Here is a 21,890-nt window from a genome sequence, read left to right on the forward strand (position 1 = left end):
CATTTTCGTTTCTACCATCTACTTACTATCATGTTCTCCAAAGCATACTTCGCCAACCAGCAATTCAAGAACACGGGAATGAATAAATTCCGTAGAGGTGGCCAAAATATCTAAAAAAACCAAACAAAAAATACCCAGCCAAAAGAACCTGGTTATGTTTGTTAGAAAATGTCTTTTCTCTTGAGCTAGGCTTCTTTCCCACTAACTACATGGAGACATCTGTAGAATTCCCAAGGCAAGAATATAGTACAGAAATGGTTTGCCATGCTGCTAACTAGATTCTTACAAAGCCCACATATATTCTGAGTTGGCTGCTGTTAGTATAGCCCATTTGCACCCGCACTCTTTCCAAAACTGTATTTTCAGTAAAGGGAAGCGATTGTCTTAAACAATGGGCTCCACCGTCGGAAGATAACAGAAATTCTCGTTTTCAGTTAGTCAAAACGTACCGTGATAATAAAGGGCACAGTGTTGATCATTTCAAGGATGAACGAAACACGAAAGATTTGCTCGCAAATGTTACCCTAGAGGAAGAAACAGAGTTGGATACAGGCTAAGCTATGGAAGATTAAATCTTCGTTACCTCCATGATCATAATAGATTGCATCCAGAGGTGGTATTCAGCCGGTTCGGATTGGTTCGCCCGAACCGGTTGCGGAAATCGCGGGTGGGCGATTACCTGGCTCTATCCCATCCTATTTAGGAGTGTTTTTGAGGCCAGCACATGTGTGGAAGGCAGACGTGCGCACGAACCGGGCACATCCACGCCAGGAGTGGGTTCTACTTACCTTTACTCCCGGTTCGCAATAGGACCGCGTGCACAGAAACTTCCTGATGACATCCGGGTTAGTGAGCAGAGCCTCCCGCTAGTTTTACTACCGGTTCTTGTGAACCGGTCCGAACCGGGGGCAACCCACCACTAGTGCACGCACAAAGTGAGCGTACGCACGCAGGGCGAACTGGTAGTAACATAATGTGAAACCCACTGCTGATTGCATCGTTGAAGATTAATAATAATAACTTTATTGTCATTTTACATGTATACACAGTATACCCATACAACGAAATTCACTTAACACCCAAAGACTGGGTCCAACACACATAACAATCCCCAAACACACCCCTAACCACCACAACTTCCCCACCCCTAAAACCACCCAAACATCCACACAACAGACAAGTAATGCTGTCCAACAGCTCACTGATGGTGGCCCTTTAGTTCCTTGTTGAGTGCAATTATAGCTCTGGGATAAAAACTATTCAGAAGATGTGTGGTCCGAGTTTTAATTGTTCTGTATCTTCTGCCAGAAGGCAACAGTCCAAAAAGATTGTAAGTAGGATGGGATGAGTCTCTGAGATTGGGACAGCCTATGAGTCAACTAGGTAAGCAAACAAATAACTCCCTTTCAGACGTTCTAGGTGAACGTTTTCAGTCCTGCTACCTCCAGGAGCATCAACCTACAGTCCCTTATTATCCATCCCCAGCACTGACACTGGTTGTGATAGATGAAACTCCAACCCATCTATTCTGTTTTTATTAGATATCTAGCAATACAAGAAGGATGAGACTTAGACAGATCTGGAGAACATCAAGTTGGAGATGAAACTCCAACCCATCTCTTCTGGTTTTATTAGATGTCTAACAATAGAAAAAAGGATGAGAGTTATACTGAAATAGATCTGGAGAACATCAAGTTGGGGATGACATCTCCAGACCATCTGTTCTGTATTAGACCTCTAATACAGCTGTATAATTAAGAGGAGATACTCAAATAGATCTGGAGAACCTCAAGTTCTAGAAAAGCCAATATGAGTGTATAAAAACTGGATGAGTGGAGGACTTCCAGGCATTAGAAGCAAACAAACCAAAAATGAAACACGGACTTATTTTCTGGGACTAGTGAAAGTGTACTAGAATTGGGGAACACAAGTTGGGTTTATCTTGGCATTCCCACTGAACCCGGCAAACATCTTCAAATCAATTCACCATCGAGGTTGTCAGATCCATAACCACTTATAGAAAACACTTCCCCCCTCCCGTCTGCTCGCAGGCCAAAACATGTCCCTTAATCTTCTTTCTTACCTTATAGCTGAGGTAGATCAGAAGCATAGTCTCAAGAAAGCTAATGATGGCTACGCTGACCTGAAAGGAGAAGAAGACAGAAAGATAGGGAAGAAGTAACCAGGATGGGAGAGGAATAAAATGCTATAAATTTTGTAAGATCCAGCACCACGAACACACATCACACTTACTTGTATTGCCCACAACGGCTTGTTTCGATCCACCCACAAAATGGGAGCCCTGTAGAGAATATTTACAGAATAAAGCTCAACCACAACCAGAACAAGACTTAATCAGGAAATAAGAAACAGACCGGATCAAAAAATAGCGTGTCATTCAAATTTTGCAATTCTCCAATGTCCTTGATCACCATCTTCTTTTAAGGACCCCATAATCCCTTGCTGGGTGGAGTCTGGGCAACCAAATGGAGCTGAGTGATTACTGGCCGGATGCCCTTCCTGTTGCCAATGCGGAGTTATATTCAGCAGATACATTCTCACTGTGCCCAGAAAGAGAAATATCTGCCTCTACCTAGGATCGAACTCACAGCCTCTTGATTGTGAGGCGAGAGCTACACCTCTAGGCCACCACACCACTCCTCCAATGATCTTGATTCAGGCTATAAAATATACATCAAAACATGCTGCAAAATAGATATAGCTGGACTAGTTAATAGGGTGCCTATTAACCCTATTAGGGTTAATACCCTAATAGGGTGCCAGTATATCCATGAATATTTTCTTGTATTTCTTGTATTGATGAGGTCCCATCACCTATGTTATCTCCTTCTCCTTCTTCTAAAAGAGACAATTCCCGTTGCAAACTAAGGCACCATCTAGAATCTATTTCCAAGGGGCATTTAAAAGTCTTCATGGGTATAAATAAAATAGGTGGAGACCACAAGCCAGGTTTTCCCTAGAGAGAAGCCCACCTACCCAGAAAAGAAAAAAAAAATCAAAGGTAAGATGAAGATGGGATAGAGTGTCTTGGACCTTGGAGGAGACCTCAAGGAGAAACATCATCATATAAGGGCAAAGGAGGTGGACCAACGAATGTGTTTGTCCAGTGTTTTGATGTTCGTTTGTTTTTTAATAGATTTCTATTTTAGCAGCCTGCCTTCTAGAAGATGGTTGTTTTCACTGCTTGATTTCACCCAGAAATTAAACTGACTCCTTGTTAAACTGAAGCTCAACAACAACCTTCAGAAAAGCTGCCAACCCCTTTACCAGTTGATTTCTGTTGATGATTGATTGAAGGAGGAGTAGATGCGTTTCTCACATTCCCAGCTGAATGGAAAGGAAAGAAGGGGCGTTTTAGAAGCAAAATTCAATCAAAGTAAATGGATGAATAAAAGATGAATATTACTGTATTTTTCGGAGTATGAGATGCACCTTTTTACCCCCAAAAAGAGGGTGAAAATCTGGGTGCATCTTATAGTCCAAATGTAGACCCCCCCAGCCTCTGAAACTTCATCAAATGTAATCCCTTAATTCAGGTTAAGAGTCAGGACGACTGGATGGACCTGAGCGTTTACTGGACGGATGCCCTTCCTGATGCCTATATGGAGTTTGCAGCAGATATTTTTTTACTATGCGATTCATCGAATCAAACTAACTTTCTGAATCAGACTGATGACTGATTGATATGCTTTGGTCATCTGAGTCAGATGTTTCCCAATTTATTTATTTTATATAAAAAAAGGATTCAACAAAATTATCTCCATTTTCCCAAATCTTTCTGAATCAGACTGACAATCCAAATCCAATGGGTGATGCAAATCAAATTGGAGCCAACGTGCCCTTCCCTCCCCTTATCTGTAGAAATCTAAGCGATATCACGATTGCCACTGTTGTAAATGAGAATTTCTCACCATCCTATCTGTTTTGGGTCATCCAGCAGAACGCGGACAATATAAAGAAGGCAAGTGAGAAGCTTGAGTGAGAAGTTAAACAGACGTATCCTCAGGCCTGATGTAAAGAGAATAGATCAACGTTATTAGGCAAATCACAACAGCAATAATAACTTAAAAGCAGCACCAATAAAATAAGAACAGCTCGGTGGAAAAATCCCTGCACCTAGGGCAGTGGTTCTCAACCTGTGGGTCGGGACCCCTTTGGGGGTCGAACGACCCCTTCACAGGGGTCGCCTAAGACTATCGGAAAACACATATTTTCAATGGTTTTAGGAATAATTTTATGGTTGGGGGTCACCACAACATGAGGAACTGTATTAAAGGGTCGCGGCATTAGGAAGGTTGAGACCCACTGACCTAGGGAATCCTGATCCTGCCAGCCCATGACACCACCATAGCAACTTTAGGATTGTAACCACTATTTTCATTAACCATGAAGTCAAACTTGACTTCTGGTGTCTTCATGGAAGCACTTTCCAAGTAAATTTGTGGGCAACAGAATGAAAGCTTCTCTAGTCAATGTGTTTTCCTAGAGTAGAGTAGAGTAGAGTAGAGAGGATAGGTAGGGTAGGGTAGGGTAGGGTAGGGTAGGGTAGGGTAGGGTAGGGTAGGGTAGAAGAGAAGAGAAGAGAAGAGAAGAGAAGAGAAGAGAAGAGAAGGACAGAGTTGGAAGGGACCTTGGAGGTCTTCTAGTCCAACCCCCTGCTCAGGCAGGAAACCCTATACCATTTCAGACAAATGATTGTCCAATCTCTTCTTAAAAACTTCCAGTGTTGGAGCATTCACAACTTCTGGAGGCAAGTTGTTCCACTGGTTAATTATTCTAACTGTCAGGAAATTTCTCCTTAGTTCTAGGATTAGTTTCCATCTGTTGCTTCTTGTCCAGCCTTCAGGTGCTTTGGAGAACAGGTTGACCCCTTCTTCTTTGTCTCTGTCTTCTTCTGAGTTGTTCTAGCCTCCCAGCTTAGCTCACTCTTCCTTCCAAATTCAATTTCTGCTTATCATATCCAATTTAGGCAAGATTGCATGCAACAGCAGAACAGCTTCCTTGGCGGAAGAGATGGAGAACAAGTCAACGAATCGAAGAAGATTAAAAAAATAACCACAACAGGGTTGCAAGACACAAAACCACAAGGAAAAGTTGAACTCAAAAGATGACAAGGAAAAGTTGAACTCATAGTAGAGGCAGGTCCTTCAATCAGGAATTCCCCAAAGATATATAGGGGAAATCAACACCTATATACACATTTATTTATATATATATATAATATATATAGAGGGATGCAGTGGCTCAGTGGCTAAGACACTGAGCTTGTCGATTGAAAGGTTGGCAGTTCAGCAGTTCGAATCTCTAGTGCCGCATAACGGGATGAGCTCCCGTGACTTGTCCCAGCTTCTGCCAACCTAGCAGTTTGAAAGCACGTAAAAAAATGCAAGTAGAAAAATAGGGACCACCTTTAGTGGGAAGGTAACAGCGTTCCGTGCGCCTTCGGCGTTTAGTCATGCCGGTTACATGACCACGGAGACGTCTTCGGACAGCGCTGGCTCTTCGGCTTTGAAACAGAGATGAGCACTGCCCCCAACCCCCAGAGTCAGGAATGACTAGCACATATGTGCAAGGGGAACCTTTACCTTTACCTTATACACATTTCACGCCCAGTACATTGTTGCTAGGCAGGACTCAGTGGAAAACTGGAAGCCACTGAAAAGAACCAAGCCTTGCAGCTACAAATTGCTGCGTTTTCCTAAAACAGCACCCATCCACCGAAGACTGAGTGCTAGCAAAAAGAAAAATAGCTTAAAATCCGAAATAAGGCAACCAGGAACAACAACCGATAATTCAAATTCCTAAGCAGGGAAGTGTGAAACCAAATGAGTCATTTTGCAATAAAGGATTGATTGCTTCTTTTTATAAAGATCAATTAAACCCCTTGGCAGAATCTGGCGGTACTTGCCTCCACCGAGGCGAGAAATCAAACGCTTTTCACATTTCAAAGACAGACGGATCTTCCTTAGCATCCCGCCCACCCTTTTTTTTTTCTAATTCTCCTGCAATTTTCTCTAATTAAAAAAAATAAATAAATTAAAATTCCACATGCCGGCATCGAAAGCTGCTTTTTCATCCCCGCAAAACAGACAGCGAGTCTTAAAAAAATAATAATAATAATCCCACAGTTTGATCAGCTCCAAATGTCCTGATTAGAAGTGTGATTGTCGGCTTGGTCTCTCTCTCTCTCTCTCTCATCTATCTTTGGGAACATCTCTTTTAGAAAAAGACGCGGACGTGTGTTCATTTCGAAACCTGTCGTTCTTCCAAGACTTTCGTTTGCAGATGTCACGAAAGAAAGAAAGCTGGAGATGACACGGCAGCTGCTGTTCTTATAACCCGAAATGAGAAGCATCGGAAGCTGGTCAGGATTTGGGAAAGAGCCTTGGTAGTACAGTGGTCTAAGGCACCCTGTTATTAAGCTGGTTATTAAGACCAGCTGCCTGCAATTACTGCAGGTTCGAATCTCGCCAAAGCTCAAGGTTGACTCAGCCTTCCATCCTTTCTAAGGTAGGTAAATTGAGGACCCAGTTGTGGGGGCAATAAGCTGACTTTTTAGGATGAAGGCTATTGCTGAGCACACTGTAAGCCACCCTGAGTCTCCGGAGAAGGGCGGCATATAAATCAAATTAAAATAATAATATTAATAATAATTCAGATAAGGCGTCGATGTCTTTTGGACATCCAAATCAAATCGATGCATTTTGCAAGACACCCTAACTCAGCGAGGAGGTGGGTCCCCAGGAGGCAGGGACACCTTTTTGGCACCAAGTGTCCAAACCGGAATGTGCATGCATATGCGTGTGCTGGAGCACCGGAAGCCTGAAGACCAGCTGGCCAGTGCGTGCATGCCTGGGTTTTGAGCCATTTTCAGGCCGTTTTCCAGACCATTTTTCGGGCTGTTTTCAGGCCGTTTTTCAGAAGAATCGCCATGTGTCATTCCTGGTTGACCCATGGGGACTGAGAAATGCTGAGAGTTGAAGACCGCACACAGCAGCTGATGAATGTTGGGAGTTTGTCCATTCATGGTGGCTGAGAGATTCTGGGAGTTGAGATCTACACATGATGTAGATGCTGACTGGCGGCCCCCAGGGGGAGAGACTTCTCTGTGGGGGCACCTACTATCTGGAACGAGCTCCCCCCAGAGATACGGAGGATCCCGGATCTGCGCACCTTCCGCCGCGCTTTAAAGACCTTACTATTTCACCAGGCGGGCCTGGCCTAATTTTCTCCCTCTTTTATAAAAGATTTTTAATTTTTAAATATCTTTTAGTATTTTATACATTCAATTTTAAATTGGTTTTAAAAGTTTGGGGTTTTAAATTTGTCGGGGCCAAAATTATTTAATTTGATTTTATTCTACTTTTAAATTTTGTATGTATGTGTTTTATTGTTTGGCTGTGCACCGCCCTGAGTCCTTCGGGAGTAGGGCGGTATAGAAATCAAATCAAATCAAATCAATAAATAAATAAATAAATGTGATGGAATGTAGCAAGGAGGTGGATCTCCAGGAGGAAGGCAATGCATCCAAGAGGAGCAAGAGGCGGCTCAGCTCAGATATGTGTATGAGATAGAGGGCGAAGACAGCGTCTCCCTAATAGTTCCCATAGTATATTGCAGATGCAAATACTTGAGCCTGTCAAGATTCTGTCTACAGGTTTGAAACAATAAAGAACTCAACTTGGAAGAATTACGTGTCATTCTGGGCTTTGGACCTGACACTAACCCAGACCCAAACAAACCACGTTAGAGTTTGTGGGGAGCAAATTAAACCACCGATGATCGCATCATGAATTGGCTTGAAATATGTTAGCACCGACACTTACTCGATCGTTGGTTTTTGATGAAGAATAGTTTTAGACGTTCTTTAAAGGTGTTCTCATTGACGTAAAACTCCACTTCAACCCTGCCAGGATAAGAAGAAGAAAAAAAAATAGAACAAGTGAGATTTCATTTCAGATCCCAATTGGAAATTTCGTCTCAAGCGACGGAGGCAAGATTGAATCTGCTCCGGCACAAAGAATGTGATATCTCTTTTTTTTAGCCGTTCTCTCAAAAGGTTTCTGAGTTCAAACATTGATTAGAAATTGTTAGACTTGGGGAGGGCATCATGCAAAATGGAATCAGGCTGAAAGATGCTATAAATGGCTATATATTTGCACAACTGGTAATTTAATTAATCCACTTTCTGGGCTTCTGAACTATAAATGAACCCAATCACAACAAGTAAGAGCCTGGTAGTACAGTGGACTAAAGCACTGTTATTAACATCTGCTGCTTGCAATTACTGCAAGTTCAAATCTCACCAGGCTCAAGGTTGACTCAGCCTTCCATCCTTTCAAAGGTAGGTAAAATGAGGACCCAGATTGTGGGGGCAATAAGCTGACTTTGTATAAATATACAAAAGTATGAAGCCTATTGCTTAGCACATTGTAAGCCACCCTGAGTCTCCGGAAAAGGGCAGCATATAAATTAAAGCAAAAAAAAAAAAATTAAACCTCCAAAAAAATAATAATAATAATCTAATAAAGTTTAAACAAACCCATTTTAGCACATGGTGTGAATAAGGGTGTTAGGTTTGAAACTGATCTCCTAGACACATCCAGTGAACATTGTCAAGATATGTGTGGTCAAGGAACACACATTTTTGTGACTTTTTTTTTTAAAAAAAGGGATAAAATGATATAAAACCTTGGTAAAACAAAGCATCAAATCTGACCATCATTGTACAATATCTGTGGAGGGAAGAAAATTTGCATTGGGGTGCTTAGGGCTTTGAAAAGTATGTTAAGCACCATGACACTCTTTTACATTTTAATTATTGAGTAATCAGGAATATCAATCAGTGTTATCTTTGCTAACGGCAGCGTTCAAACAATCAAGAGAGAAAAATAGTTCTTTGAAAGAAAAAAAAACACCCTTTTTTTTAATCAATGCAAAGTGGAGCACAAGCTCGTTAGTTACGATCAAAATGTAACACCTATCGCAAGACAAGGAAAATAAATCAACTTTTTTTAAAAAAACAAAAACCCGCAAATAACAGTCTTGGTTCCTGAGCAAGAATTCTCAGGATGTGATGAGCTGTTTTCTTTTGATTTGTTGTTCACTCGTTTATCTGAACATTCCCAAGTGGCATTATGAATAGGAGGGAGAAAATAGATAATTTACAACTTATTTACAACTGTAGCTTATTTACAACTCTAATTCCTTGAGTGTATAACCACACTTGGCCAAATAAAGTATTCTAATTCTGTTATGTTCTCCATTCCATATTCTATTCTACTTTCTATGTTTTATTATTTTCTATTTTCCATTTTCTATTCCATTCCGTTCTGTTTAATGTCAGGGTTCCAAGTAATACACCCATAGCAAACAGAACTCCGAGGCAGGTAGGTTCCTCAAAGAATAAATGTATTGGATATATCATATTGGCACAGGGTGGTGAAAACCGACTCTAAAGGTTCCTGTGGTTTTCACTTAATTAAAAGTAAACATTTTTCCCCCTTGTCCCAAACTATCAGCCACCTGGTCCAATCAAGGTGCAACCCGATTGCTTGGGCAACATCACTCCTCCTTTCTTTAGCCACTTGTGAGAATGTCCTTGGTTCACAAGGGAAAGAATTTTGTTTTGGCTACCAAACCCCAGTTATCACTATTCCCTCCTCCCTAACCCTCATCTCCATTGTGGCACTCGTGGAGATTCAAAATGGCCTCCGTCAGGCCAGCTCCAGAGTTGACATCCATTCCATTCCATTCCATTCCACTCCACTTTACTCTACTCTATTATTATCTTCTACTTTACTCTCTTCTCTCCCCTCCCTCCCTTTCTCTCCCCTTCCTTTCCCTTCCATACCAGATATCAGGATTATTTATTAGGAGCTTCATGTCGGCAGGTTCCCAAGTGAAGCCAGCTCTGACCCTACATAATTTACGCCCCATCATGACTCTGTTTCCCCCCTCCCCCCAGGGTGTGTCATCAATCACATTCTCCAACAGAGCAATTTCGCAGGTTGTAGAGACCACTCCCCTCCAGCCGCTGTGGGTAACCCTGGGAGACAGCCTTGAGAGAGATAAGTCTGGAATGTGCATCTCTCTTTGGCTGCCATGCTGTTTTGTCTGTTTCCCACTCTCTTTGCTTACCGCAACTCAAGAGCAGGCCAGGGATGCTTTGCGAGTTGACACCAAAATGAAGACCTGATTGCATACAGATAACAATAGTTTTGCAATACGGCAAAACTGTCTCACCCCTCATGGATGGGGCAAGGAAGAGAAACATGTTCTTTGTACTTTGAAGGCCTTCCTGTTTTAAAAATTGCTGAACACACTTGCACACTGAAATCTACTTTTTGCAAGGGTGCGATGAATGCCGAAGCTGATATTCATTACACACGCTCAGTCCTAGTTACTAGATCTCTTGTTTCACACAAAGCAATGCACTCTCTAAATAAGCTGGGCTTGCACTAGAAAAACCACAATCCACCAACCAAGGTTAACCATAACTGAATTTCGTACGTTGACAGAATGTCCCTTAAGGATCTTTTAAGTGATGTTTGATTCAACTTCTCTGCACACCACCACAAAACATGTGTAAGAATGAGTCCATTAAGTCCACAGCAAAATATGCATCTGCACTCCAAACGCATTAGAGGAAAAATCAGCAAGGGATATATGTTAAGAAAACACATTTTATACACACGTTTTAAATGGGCAAAACAGAACGGAAGAAGCTGAGTTTAGGGGGGAAAAAAACAGAGACAGGAACTCGATTAGAAATGCAATTGTTTTTGTCTCATTTCACCCATTTTTAATCAAGAATATTGCCTTTTGGAGAAAATGGAACCAAGAGAATAGTTATATTTGAGCTCGAAAGAAAGAAAGCTGCCATTTTCTGGTGGTTTTCCCCAGAAAACACAATTACTGTGGTTGGTGAGAGTTAATAGATCCTTGATAATGTCTGATGAGTTTAGCTGCAGGTTTTTAAAACTTTCTGAACGTCGTCCTCATTGCTTGATCACGTAAGATGTTGGATAACCATTTGTCTGAAGTGGTGTAGGGTTGGACTAGAAGACCTCCAAGCTCCCTTCCAACTCTGTTATTCTATTCTATTCTATTCTATTCTATTCTATTCTATTCTATTCTATTCCATTCCATTCCATTCCATTCCATTCCATTCCATTCCATTTCGTTCTCTATTCTATTCTATTCCATTCCATTCCATTCCATTCATAATTTCTATTCTATTCTGTTCTGTTCTGTTCTGTTCTGTTCTGTTCTGTTCCGTTCTGTTCCGTTCCGTTCTGTTCTCTATTCCATTCCATTCCATTCCATTCATAATTTCTATTCTATTCTATTCTATTCTATTCTATTCTATTCTATTCTATTCTATTCCATTCCATTCCATTCCATTCCATTCCATTCCATTTCGTTCTCTATTCTATTCTATTCTATTCCATTCCATTCCATTCCATTCCATTCCATTCCATTCATAATTTCTATTCTGTTCTGTTCTGTTCTGTTCCGTTCCGTTCCGTTCCGTTCTGTTCCGTTCCGTTCTCTATTCCATTCCATTCCATTCCATTCCATTCCATTCCATTCCATTCCATTCATAATTTCTATTCTATTCTATTCTATTCTATTCTATTCTATTCTATTCTATTCTATTCTATTCTATTCTATTCTATTCTATTCCATTCCATTCCATTCCATTCCATTCCATTCCATTCCATTCCATTTCGTTCTCTATTCTATTCTATTCCATTCCATTCCATTCCATTCATAATTTCAATTCTATTCTACTCTGTTCCGTTCCATTCCATTCTCTGTTCTGTTCTATTCTATTCTATTCTATTCTATTCTATTCTATTCTATTCTATTCTATTCTATTCTATTCCCTCTACAAAGGGCCACAAATGTTGTCGTGGCCCTTCCACAGCAATCCATCAATGTTCCTCCATTGATCCGAGTCCGTGCGAATAAAACTCTCGCTGTGGAGAATCGACGTTCCTCAAACCCTTCGTCTTGTTGAAAAACATTTGCATTAATAACCAGGAGCCAAAACAACGGAAACCTCATCTTACCTTTCGGTGGAACGTTGGTTGATGGATGGTTCTTCACTCCTCAATCAAAACAGTAAAAGGTATATTGGGGAAGAAAATTAAAAATGAAAGCCTGAATAGCTAGGCAAATAGACCTAGGTTGTGTTGGAACAAACTTGTGGAAGGCGCTTCTCCGAAGAATTCTGGGAAATGCAGTTAGTGGGGATACCGAGTGAGGATTACTGACAAGTTGAGGGTTATATGAAAAGACAAGAGGTCTTCCTAAAGAATACTCAGGGATGTATTTTTTTCCCCCCCTGCAAATTAAATGCAGCTCTATTTTCAGCTCTCATTCTTTCAGTTCTGCAATCATTCTCAGCTAAGGAAAACATCAACCGCAATCGATATTTTCGGAGACAGTCCACGTTAAAAAAAAGTCTCGTTTGGGGGGGAATCAAATGACTATAAATTTGTGTACTTAGTTCAGAACAAATACTTGGATATTGTTTCCCCTAGCAAACACATCCACAAACAAGACACAAAGGATCAGCAATGAAAATACTTGAAACTGACACAGATTGAAAAATAGGAATTCCATCACCCTGATGTCCTTTTCTCATCAAAATTCTGGAGAGAGGGATTATAACTAACTGAACATTACGTGTCAAACTAAATACTTCTCAGTGAAAGTGCACTAGAGTTGAGCAGTCAATCCATCTAAATAAAATTCCTCTCCCTTTTTACGATCCTATAATCCCTTAATTCAGGACAGAGTCATGGTAACTGGAGGGAGCTGAGCGTTTACTGGCCGGATGCCCTTCCTGATGCCACACCAAGTTCCCAGCAGATATTTTTTCTTTGTGCTCTAAGGGAGAGAAACTTCGCCGCTACCTAGGATCAAACCCTCAACCTTCTGAATGGGAGGCGAATGTCTTTACCACTAGGCCACCACACCACTCAGTCAATACATCTAAATAATGATAATTACAAGGTAGCCTTAGGAATCAACTACTAATGGAATTTTTAGGTGTCCCAGCAAAAGAATCCTATATTTATAATTTTGTCTGGGAATCTAAGAAACATGAAAACTTTAAATATACTTTATAATGAGCCAAGAAGGTTAAACTGAAGATAAATGTGCAAACAGGCTAACTAAAAGTTTATATAGTTCAGAGCACCGTAATGAGAAAACCGTGACTTTAACTTTGATTCCACACCATATATTGAAGCACATTGTTTTCTGGCTTAGTGTGACGTCAGCTGAGTGGCTATCTATGCCTTCTGTAACCAAACTGTGATTTTAAACAAACCCAGCTTAATCTGAGATCGGGAGCAGAGCATTTGTAGGAGATGACCAAGCTGAATCCGAGGAAGAGTGTCAAACGCATCATTAGTCATGAATCCCTTCATGTCCATCTAGGATCTAAGCCCAGCCCACCTTGAATTCCTTCTATTGTTATCTCCCGCTCATTTCCCTTGGCTGTTAGTAGTTCAGATTCTTGTAGACGGCATAAACTTGCAATATATCTTCCCATCCATTCGAACTGAACGGATCTCCTGATTTCCCTGGTGTTTGACAGCATTATCTGCAATCCATTTCATATAAGTTATTATTTCAACTTCTCTCACAGGAACCGAATCCGGAAGGTATGCAGAATTCGCCACAAGCATGGCGTCTATCTCCTCAGAGAACTATGTTTCCCATCATGCTCGTTTCTCGCAAAGGGGAAGCGAACTTTTAAGCCGACTTAAGTCCGCAGTAGTTAAGGAAAGCACTGAGCCATTCCTTCCCTTAGCCAGAGCATCAATGCCACATTTCCCAGCACATGCAGTTGTTTGAAGCTAACTTACTGTGAAAGTGATGAATCCATGCTGAAATCTTCATTATGTGGCCTAAGAACACAGGGCATAAGGAAGATTAAAGAGAAAAAGAAAATACATACTGACAAATATATATATATATATGGAGGGATTTCTGGACATTTGCAGTGTACAGGTAGTCTTTGACTTACAACATTTCGTTTAAGCGACTGTTTGAAGTTACAACGACACTGGAAAAAAGTGTCTTCGGACTATTTTTCACACTTATGACCGTTGCAGCATCTTTATGCAACCAAAATCAGTAACTGACTCGCATTTATGGCAGTCGCAGTGTGCCCAGGCGACCTTCGGACAAGCCACGTCAATGGGGGAAACCAGATTCACTTAACAACCATGCTACTGAGTTGACAACAGTGCTGATTGGCTGAACAATGGTGGCAGAGAAAGTCATAAAATGGGGCAAAACTCACTTAACGGCAGAAACATGGGGCTCAATTGTGGTCGTAAGTCGAGGAGTACCTATATCTAGTTAAGGATGAATGTACCAAAGTCTAGAACTCAAAAGAACAACAAGGTTTTCTACTTTACTTTAAGAGAGGTACTGCTTTATTCTACTTTAAGAATAAACTATTAACTACTTAAGATGAACTATTAAGAAACAATCATGTATTATTAAACGGAGTAAAGAATTTGCTTCCCCCTTTTGTGAAGCCGGCTAATATTTTGATAGGAGACACATTAGGAAATTATAAGCCAGATTGGGACATTGAGGAAGTTTCCCAAAAGAAGACAAGAGGTCTACAACTTCGTACTAAGAAAACACAAATGTAACCATCAACGCCCCAATGAAGTCGTAAGGAGTTTGAGTTCAACACGAAATGCTAATTCTTTTTCCATCAACCACCAAAGGAATCTTGTGAACTGGTCATAAGGCTGCACGAGCCTCGACGGAAAGGAACGATGCCAAAATTAGAAAAGTTTAATGAATTAATTCAAGTTTCTCGTTTAATTCAGTCTCCCGGTCAACCAGGAAGAAGAAAATCTGGAGCAGTGCAAAACCATTCTCCCTACTTTATGCGTGCATATCTAGATGGGTCGTTAAGTGTGCTCTGTTAAAATTCACAGCGTTGCTTTGTCACTCTTCGGATTTAGGAAATCAGCCTCTGTTTTGAGGGCAGCGAGACTTCCTTGCAAGCCAACGGATGTTTAAAACGGTGGTAATTCACAGAGGAACATGTTTATTTATTGTGCAAGGAAGTCCCTCATTGTTCCCCACCCCAGAACATCCTCTTAAAAGCGTGTGCATTTGTGTGCATTTATTTTGCAATTGTGTTATTTCTGCAAGCAGGTCGTTTAAATTTTATATGTTGAGCCCCTGGAAGTGGGGAGAGAAAGAGAGAGAGAGAGAGAGAGAGAGAGAGAGAGAGAGAGAGAGAGAGAGAGGGAGGGAGGGAGGGAGGGAGGAAAAGGAAAGGAAAGGAAAGGAAAGGAAGGGAAGGGAAGGGAAAAAGAAGGGAAGGGAAGGGAAAGGAAAGGAAAGGACAGATGAAAGGGGAAGGGAAGGAGAGGAGAGGAGAGGAGAGGAGAGGAGAGGACAAATGAAAGGGGAAGGGAAGGGAAGAAACATAGCTGGCTACTGGTTATGTTGCAGGGAGGCAGTGAAGAAACATAGAAAAATAGAATGAAAGGTTGGAAGGGACTTTGGAGTCTTCTAGTCCAACCTCCTGCTTAATAAAATTATTAATATTGCATGTATGAATATGTCAGGAAAAATTAAGCAGGAAGAAGATAAAAAACTGCCCTGGGATCATATGGCGAGCCACAGTGAGAAAAAAGCCCATTATTATCCAGTTTGGAAATAAGAAGTAATTGTAGAGGTATGGGTCAACTTGTTCATTTCTGTCGCTAAAGGTAGAAGACATACATTTCGACTGGAGTAAAAAGATAAGAGGTAAAGGTTCCCCTCGCACATATGTGCTAGTCGTTCCCAACTCTAGGGGGCGGTGTTTATCTCCGTTTCAAAGCCGAAGAGCCAGCATTGTCCGAAGACATCTCCGTGGTCATGTGGCCGGCATGACTCAACGCCAAAGGTGCACGGAACGCTGTTACCTTCCCACCAAAAGTGGTCCCTATTTTTCTACTTGTATTTTTTTTTTACGTGCTTTCGAACTGCTAGGTTGGTAGAAGCTGGGACAAGGAACGGGAGCTCACCCTGTTACACGGCACTAGGGATTCGAACCACTGAACTGCTGACCTTTCGATCGGCAAGCTCAGTGTCTTAGCCACTAAGCCACCGCGTCCCTCGATTGGAGGGACATGCTGCTAAATCTGTTGGAGCATTCCATTCGATTGGAGACATGTTCCTAAATCTATTCCTTCATATTTCTGAATCTCTCTGTTACTAATAGAATAACAGAGTTGGAAGGGACCTTGGAGATCTTCTAATCCAAGTTCCTGCTCAAGCAGAAGACCTTAGATCATTCTGGCCAAGTGCCTGTCCAGCTTCTTCTTGAAAATCTCCCATGATGGAGAGCACCCACAGCTTCTGAAGGCAAGGCATCCCACTGGTTAATTGTTCTCACTGTCAGGAAATTTCTCCTTAGTTCTAAGTTGGAACTGTCTTTAATGATGTTCCACCCTCTGGGGTACATCATTAAAGATGTACCCCAATTGCTTCTTGTCCTGCCCTCTGGAGTTTTGGAGAATAAGTCAATCCCCTGTTCTCCAGGACAGCCCTTCACTTCCACTTGGTGGAAATGCTATGCTTAGACCACACTCTTGGACATTTCTGGGGTTTCCCCGATGAATTTGCACATCAGAAATCCGGAAAAGCTTGGTTTGCTGCTTAAGTGGTTCAGGGCAGAGGGAGTTCAAACCACAAAGATGATTATTAAATCATAATTCAGTTTCCAACCACCTAGAGGTCATTCTTGGGAGGAAGGGAGATAACGGGAAATTTTAAGCAGCATTTGGGAAAAAAAATCAAGAGGGTTATGCAAGGCCGTCTTTGCAAGCTGAGCTCAGCAGAAGCGAATGCCTGGAGGGGTGAAAACGGGAACATTTCTAGCTCCAAATACAGGAGGTTCTTTTCCCCTGAATCTTTTTTTCTGAACAGTCTGAAGCAACCATGGCTGCCCCTTTTTCAAGCGTCCTTCCCCACTTCTCATTGAACCACAACACAAACAGGGCAGTAACTTTGTCTTCCTGTGTCTTCACAATGTGCTCTGACCCAGCAGAAGCAAGAAACAGACTCTCCTGGTCATCAAAACCCCTCTTTATTTACCTCTTGTGAATTAATTGCATTCACACACCGAAAAGTCCAGACAATAGTCCTTCAAAGAGTTAACTGCACTAACAGACCTATTGCAGTTCCTTGCAATAATTGCAAGGCTGAAAGGCTGCAAATAAAGTTCTGGCAAGCAGTCTCTGTGGCACGAAAGACAATGAACAAAATCTTCAGAAATACGAATGGTTGTCTCCTACGACAACCACTCCCCTTTCCTTCTATTTATTCCCCAGCCAGGGAGGGGCCATTCAGTGTCCATGTGTGCTTTGCTTCCCAAGTTGAGTACTTGTCCTCCATTGTTCTCCTCTCCTAACTGCTCTGTGCATACGCGCATCTGGAACAGGCCCCAGCTGTTCTTCCTCCTCACTCATCTCAGCCTCTAAAGGCAGCTGCCTCTCCAGTGGCTGGGACATGTCGGGCGACCCTGGTTCTATCTCTGCGTCCGACTCAGAGCATCCATCAGAGCCTTCCCCAGTTTCCAGCATTGGCCCCCACGTTCCTGGTGGCTGGCCACAACACTATGTTGCTTTTACCCACACAATCAATTTGCACTGGGAATTTATTTGGGAAGATACGATAGCAATCTTCCAATATTTGAGTGGCTGTCACAGAGAAAAGGGGGGTCAAGCTATTCTCCAAAGCACCTAAAGGCAGGACAAGAAGCAACGGATGGTAACCTATCAAAGGGAGATTCAACCTGGAAATAAGGAGAAGTTTCCTGACAGTTAGAACAATTAACCAGTGGAACAACTTGCCTCCAGAAATTGTGGATGCTCCATCACTAGAGGTTTTTAAGAAGAGATTGGACAATCATTTGTTTGAAATGGCATAACAGCTCCTGTTTGAGCAGGGGTTGGACTAGAAGACCTCCAAGGTCCCTTCCAACTCTGTTATTCTGTAACTTAGCTACCACAGATTAACCTGGGTCTCCTGCTCCACTTGGATGCTTGCAAAGTTTTGTTAGATGCTGCAGGAGAGAACAGGAGGACACCTCGTTTAAAAGGTCTTTCAACCCAGAGGCTTTATTTATTTGTAAATGCCTCCCTTTCCCAGTTTTAATAGCACATATGAGATGTCCCTCTGGAGGGCTTTTACTCTGCACTGAGTATCTTTAGTGGATGCCACAAAATCCCATCGCTCTCAGAGGCTCAAAAGATGAATTTTTGTTAAAAATAATAATAGAGGTTTAGGGCAACCACAAAATGGCCAGTTCTTTTCACTGCCCTTTTAAATAACATTTGAGCTAGTCTGAACTGTTTAAACCATGGTTTTCTTTTTTTGGGTATCACAACAATGGATGGATGGATGGGTGGATGGATGGATGGATGGATGGATGATAGGGAGGGAGAGAGGAAGGAAGGAACGACTGTAAGATACTGAAGAAAAGGAAGAGGGAGGGAGGGAGGGAGGGAGGGAAGGAAGGAAGGAAGGAAGGAAGGAAGGAAGGAAGGAAGGAAGGAAGGAAGGAAGGAAGAAAATAAGTCACAGAGCTTCCCAGGGATGATCCTGAATTCCAGAATGAAATGCAGTTTCATTCTTGCTCTACGCTTTTGTCCAAATGAAAGCAATAACACCTTAACTGTGCAATTGCACAGGTCAGCAGTTGACAGCTAATGCATCTTTTGTAGGAAGTTACATCTGAAAAAATCAATGGGTTCCTTTGACAGGCACAGAAGAAATCTAAAAAGGATAACAACTACATTATCCTCCCACAGCACAGAGACCTTCCCACTAGGGTGAAAAAAAAAAACCCACAGAAACTTCCCAAATTTGCAAATTCAGAAAAGATTAGTTTTCTTCCCTTTCTGGCTGGAGAGAGTAACATCTTTACCAAGTACCGTGTTTTCCCGAAAATAAGACCTCCCCCGAAAATAAGACCTACTCTGAAAATAAATCCTCCCCCGAAAATAAGATCTCCTCCAAAAACAAGACCCTCACTGAAAATAAATCCTCCTCTGAAAATAAGACCTCTGAAAATAAGACCTCCTCCAAAAATAAGACCTCCCCGAAAATAAGACGTCCCCAAAAATAAATCCTCCCTGGAAATAAGACCTCCTCTGAAAACAAGACCTCCTCCAAAAATAAATCCTTCCCTAAAAATAAGCCCTCCCTGAAAATATTTAAATGAATGTGCAGCTGGTCCCTGCCATTTCCTCTGGTTAGGGTTCAGGAGACAGAGCTGGAAATCAGGTAAGATGGCAAGAGGAGCCCCATCTTGCTCTGTGTGCCCCAAAATAATAAGATCTCCCCGAAAATAAGGCCAAGCGCTTATTTTGGGGTTCAAAACAAATATAAGACAGGGTCTTATTTTCAGGGAAACACGGTATGCATTATATACCTTGTGGAGGTGTCCATTCAATCCGGCCCCCCTCTCCTCTCCTGCCCCAAATGACACTACAAAAACTTCCAAAAAGCACAACCAACTTGCACTGAGTTTCAGCATGTGGCACAAGAAGAGATGCGATCGAGTGAAAACCAAGTTTCTGAATCATGGGCGTGTCTTCTTTACAATTAGGTTGAATTAATTAGACTGAGTTTCTAGGTCTGTTCACATGGGTGGAATCATTCTTCCCCCATCCATCAAAGGGTCAAGGCTTGCAAATTACAGCCTGTCCCTCAAGGTTGCCACTCAGGACTTTGGAGAACTTGGACGGTATTCTCTGATGTGCTGGTTTAAAGTCAGAGGGAGGAGCGTGGTTTGAAGTTTCAACCACAGAGGAGTGGTTTAAAGTCTGCTGAAACGATAAGCCATTCTTAATTTTTTCCAGACTTAATTGCATTTGTCCAGCCTCGGTTCTATGGAAAGTTAACTGCAGTCCTGAAACTCTGGCTGGGATGAATGTCTTTGGAGATTCTCAGTCATCCAGGTCATAGTTGTCCCAAAGGTGCATTTTTAAAAAGGCAACTGGACTTTCTGGTTTCTCTTTGAAGACTTTTGCTTCTCATCCCAAGATTAGGGGACTGGAGGAGGCTAAAACATATGAAGAACGGTTGCAGGAACTGGGTATGTCTGGTTTAATGAAGAGAAGGACCAGGGGTGAAATGATAGCAGTCTTCCAATATCTCAGGGGCAGCCACAAAGAAGAGGGAGTCAAGCTATTCTCCAAAGCACCCGAGGGCAGGACAAGAAGCAATGGGTGGAAACTAATCAAGAAGAGAAGCAACCTAGAACTAAGGAGAAATTTCCTGACAGTTAGAACTATGAACCAGTGGAACAACTTGCCTGCAGAAGTTGTGAATGCTCCAACGCTGGAAGTTTTTAAGAAGATGTTGGATAACCATTTGTCTGAAGTGGTGTAGGGTTTCCTGCCTGGGCAGGGGGTTGGACTAGAAGACTCACTTAATGACCGGGCTACTAACTTGATAAACGTAGAGATGCACTTAACAACAGTGGCCAGAAAGCTGGTAACACGGGCCGAAAGTCACTTAACTGGTGTTTCGCTTAGCGACTGAAATTTTGGGCTCGATTGTGGTTGTAAGCCGAGGACTACCTGCTCTCGGAAGCTTCCTCCATCAGGCTTTCAGAAACCAAAAAAAAAAAAGGCATCTGGGACTGAATAGACACAAGAGGCTGCACATGACTGAGAAAGGATGATGGAATGAAACGCGGGACATTCACGCTTCACAGCTCCATCTGGAGCCCGTTGGTGGGTTGTCAGTTGCCGTGCCACCCAGGGAGAAAATGTGTGTCTCGACAATGTGGTGGTCGTGTGTCAGAAAGAGTGTGTGTTTACAAATAAGATGCCAATCAGGATTTGGAGAAGGTGACATTTTCCCATCTGTAATGGAAGGAAGGAAGGAAGGAAGGAAGGAAGGAAGGAAGGAAGGAAGGAAGGAAGGAAGGAAGGAAGGAAAGGAAGGAAAAAGAGGAAGGAAAGAAGGAAGGACATAAAAGAGTAAGGAAAGAAAAAGAAGAAGGAAGGAAAAAGAGGAAGGAAAGAAGGAAGGACATAAAGGAGTAAGGAAAGAAAAAGAGGAAGGAAAGAAGGAAAGAAAAAGAGGAAGGAAGGAAGGAAAAAAAGGAAGGAAAGAAGGAAGGACATAATGTAGTAAGGAAAGAAAAAGAGGAAGGAAGGAAGGAAGGAAGGAAGGAAAAAGAGTGGAAAAGAGGAATGAAAGAAGGCAGGACATAAGGAAATATGGATAGAAAAAGAGGAAAGAAGAAAGGAAGGAAAAAGAGAGGAAAAGAGGAATGAAAGAAGGAAGAACATTAGGGAGTAAGGAAAGAAAAAGAGGAAGGAAGGAAGGAGGTTTTCAAGAAGAGATTGGACAATCGTTTGTCTGAAATGGCAAAGGGTTTCCTGCCTGAGAAGGGGTTGGACTAGAAGACCTCCAAGGTCCCTTCCAGCTCTATTATTTTCTTAAGATACTCGAACTGAATGAGTGAAGCATTTCTTGGAAGACAAACAGCTCAATATTAATTCTGCTTGAACCCTGCCAGTTACAATCTCCTCATTTTTTTGCAGAAGCTTGTTCCAGCTTCAGCGGATGAATGATTCAGCAGCAAGCAGAGAGACTTGTGGCCATCCAGATGTTGCTGGGTTGCGTCCAACGACATCTGCACGGAGAACAGGTTTCATCCTCTATGCCATGGACAATAAAGTCCTCCAGATAAAGAGAGAGAGAAAAAAATAAGATTGGCCTACAATTATCCCAGCTATCACCATAACTATCTTTTGTTGTTATTAGTTGTGAAGTCGTGTCCGACCCATCGCGACCCCATGGAC

General features: G+C 42.0%; 1 protein-coding gene across 9 annotated transcripts in view; it reads right to left on the bottom strand.

The window, feature by feature from the left end:
- Nucleotides 1–21,890, bottom strand: part of KCNT1 (potassium sodium-activated channel subfamily T member 1) — a 114,079-nt gene that overhangs the window by 34,371 nt on the left and 57,818 nt on the right. For 5 of the 9 annotated variants that reach the window (XM_087880051.1, XM_087880052.1, XM_034425310.3 and 2 more), the window contains 8 exons: nucleotides 13,908–13,949; nucleotides 7,848–7,927; nucleotides 3,933–4,029; nucleotides 3,289–3,348; nucleotides 2,254–2,302; nucleotides 2,084–2,143; nucleotides 450–524; nucleotides 27–110 (listed from right to left, as the gene is read on the bottom strand). In XM_087880051.1, the coding sequence (XP_087736177.1) occupies nucleotides 27–110; nucleotides 450–524; nucleotides 2,084–2,143; nucleotides 2,254–2,302; nucleotides 3,289–3,348; nucleotides 3,933–4,029; nucleotides 7,848–7,927; nucleotides 13,908–13,949 (547 nt within the window). The remainder of the gene's footprint in view (nucleotides 1–26; nucleotides 111–449; nucleotides 525–2,083; nucleotides 2,144–2,253; nucleotides 2,303–3,288; nucleotides 3,349–3,932; nucleotides 4,030–7,847; nucleotides 7,928–13,907; nucleotides 13,950–21,890) is intronic. The other 4 variants (XM_034425307.3, XM_034425305.3, XM_034425308.3 and 1 more) reach the window with 1 other exon arrangement.

Source organism: Pantherophis guttatus, chromosome 16, assembly GCF_059756535.1.
Source record: "Pantherophis guttatus breed Tessera chromosome 16, ASM5975653v1, whole genome shotgun sequence".
NCBI classification, from domain to species: Eukaryota; Metazoa; Chordata; class Lepidosauria; order Squamata; family Colubridae; genus Pantherophis; species Pantherophis guttatus.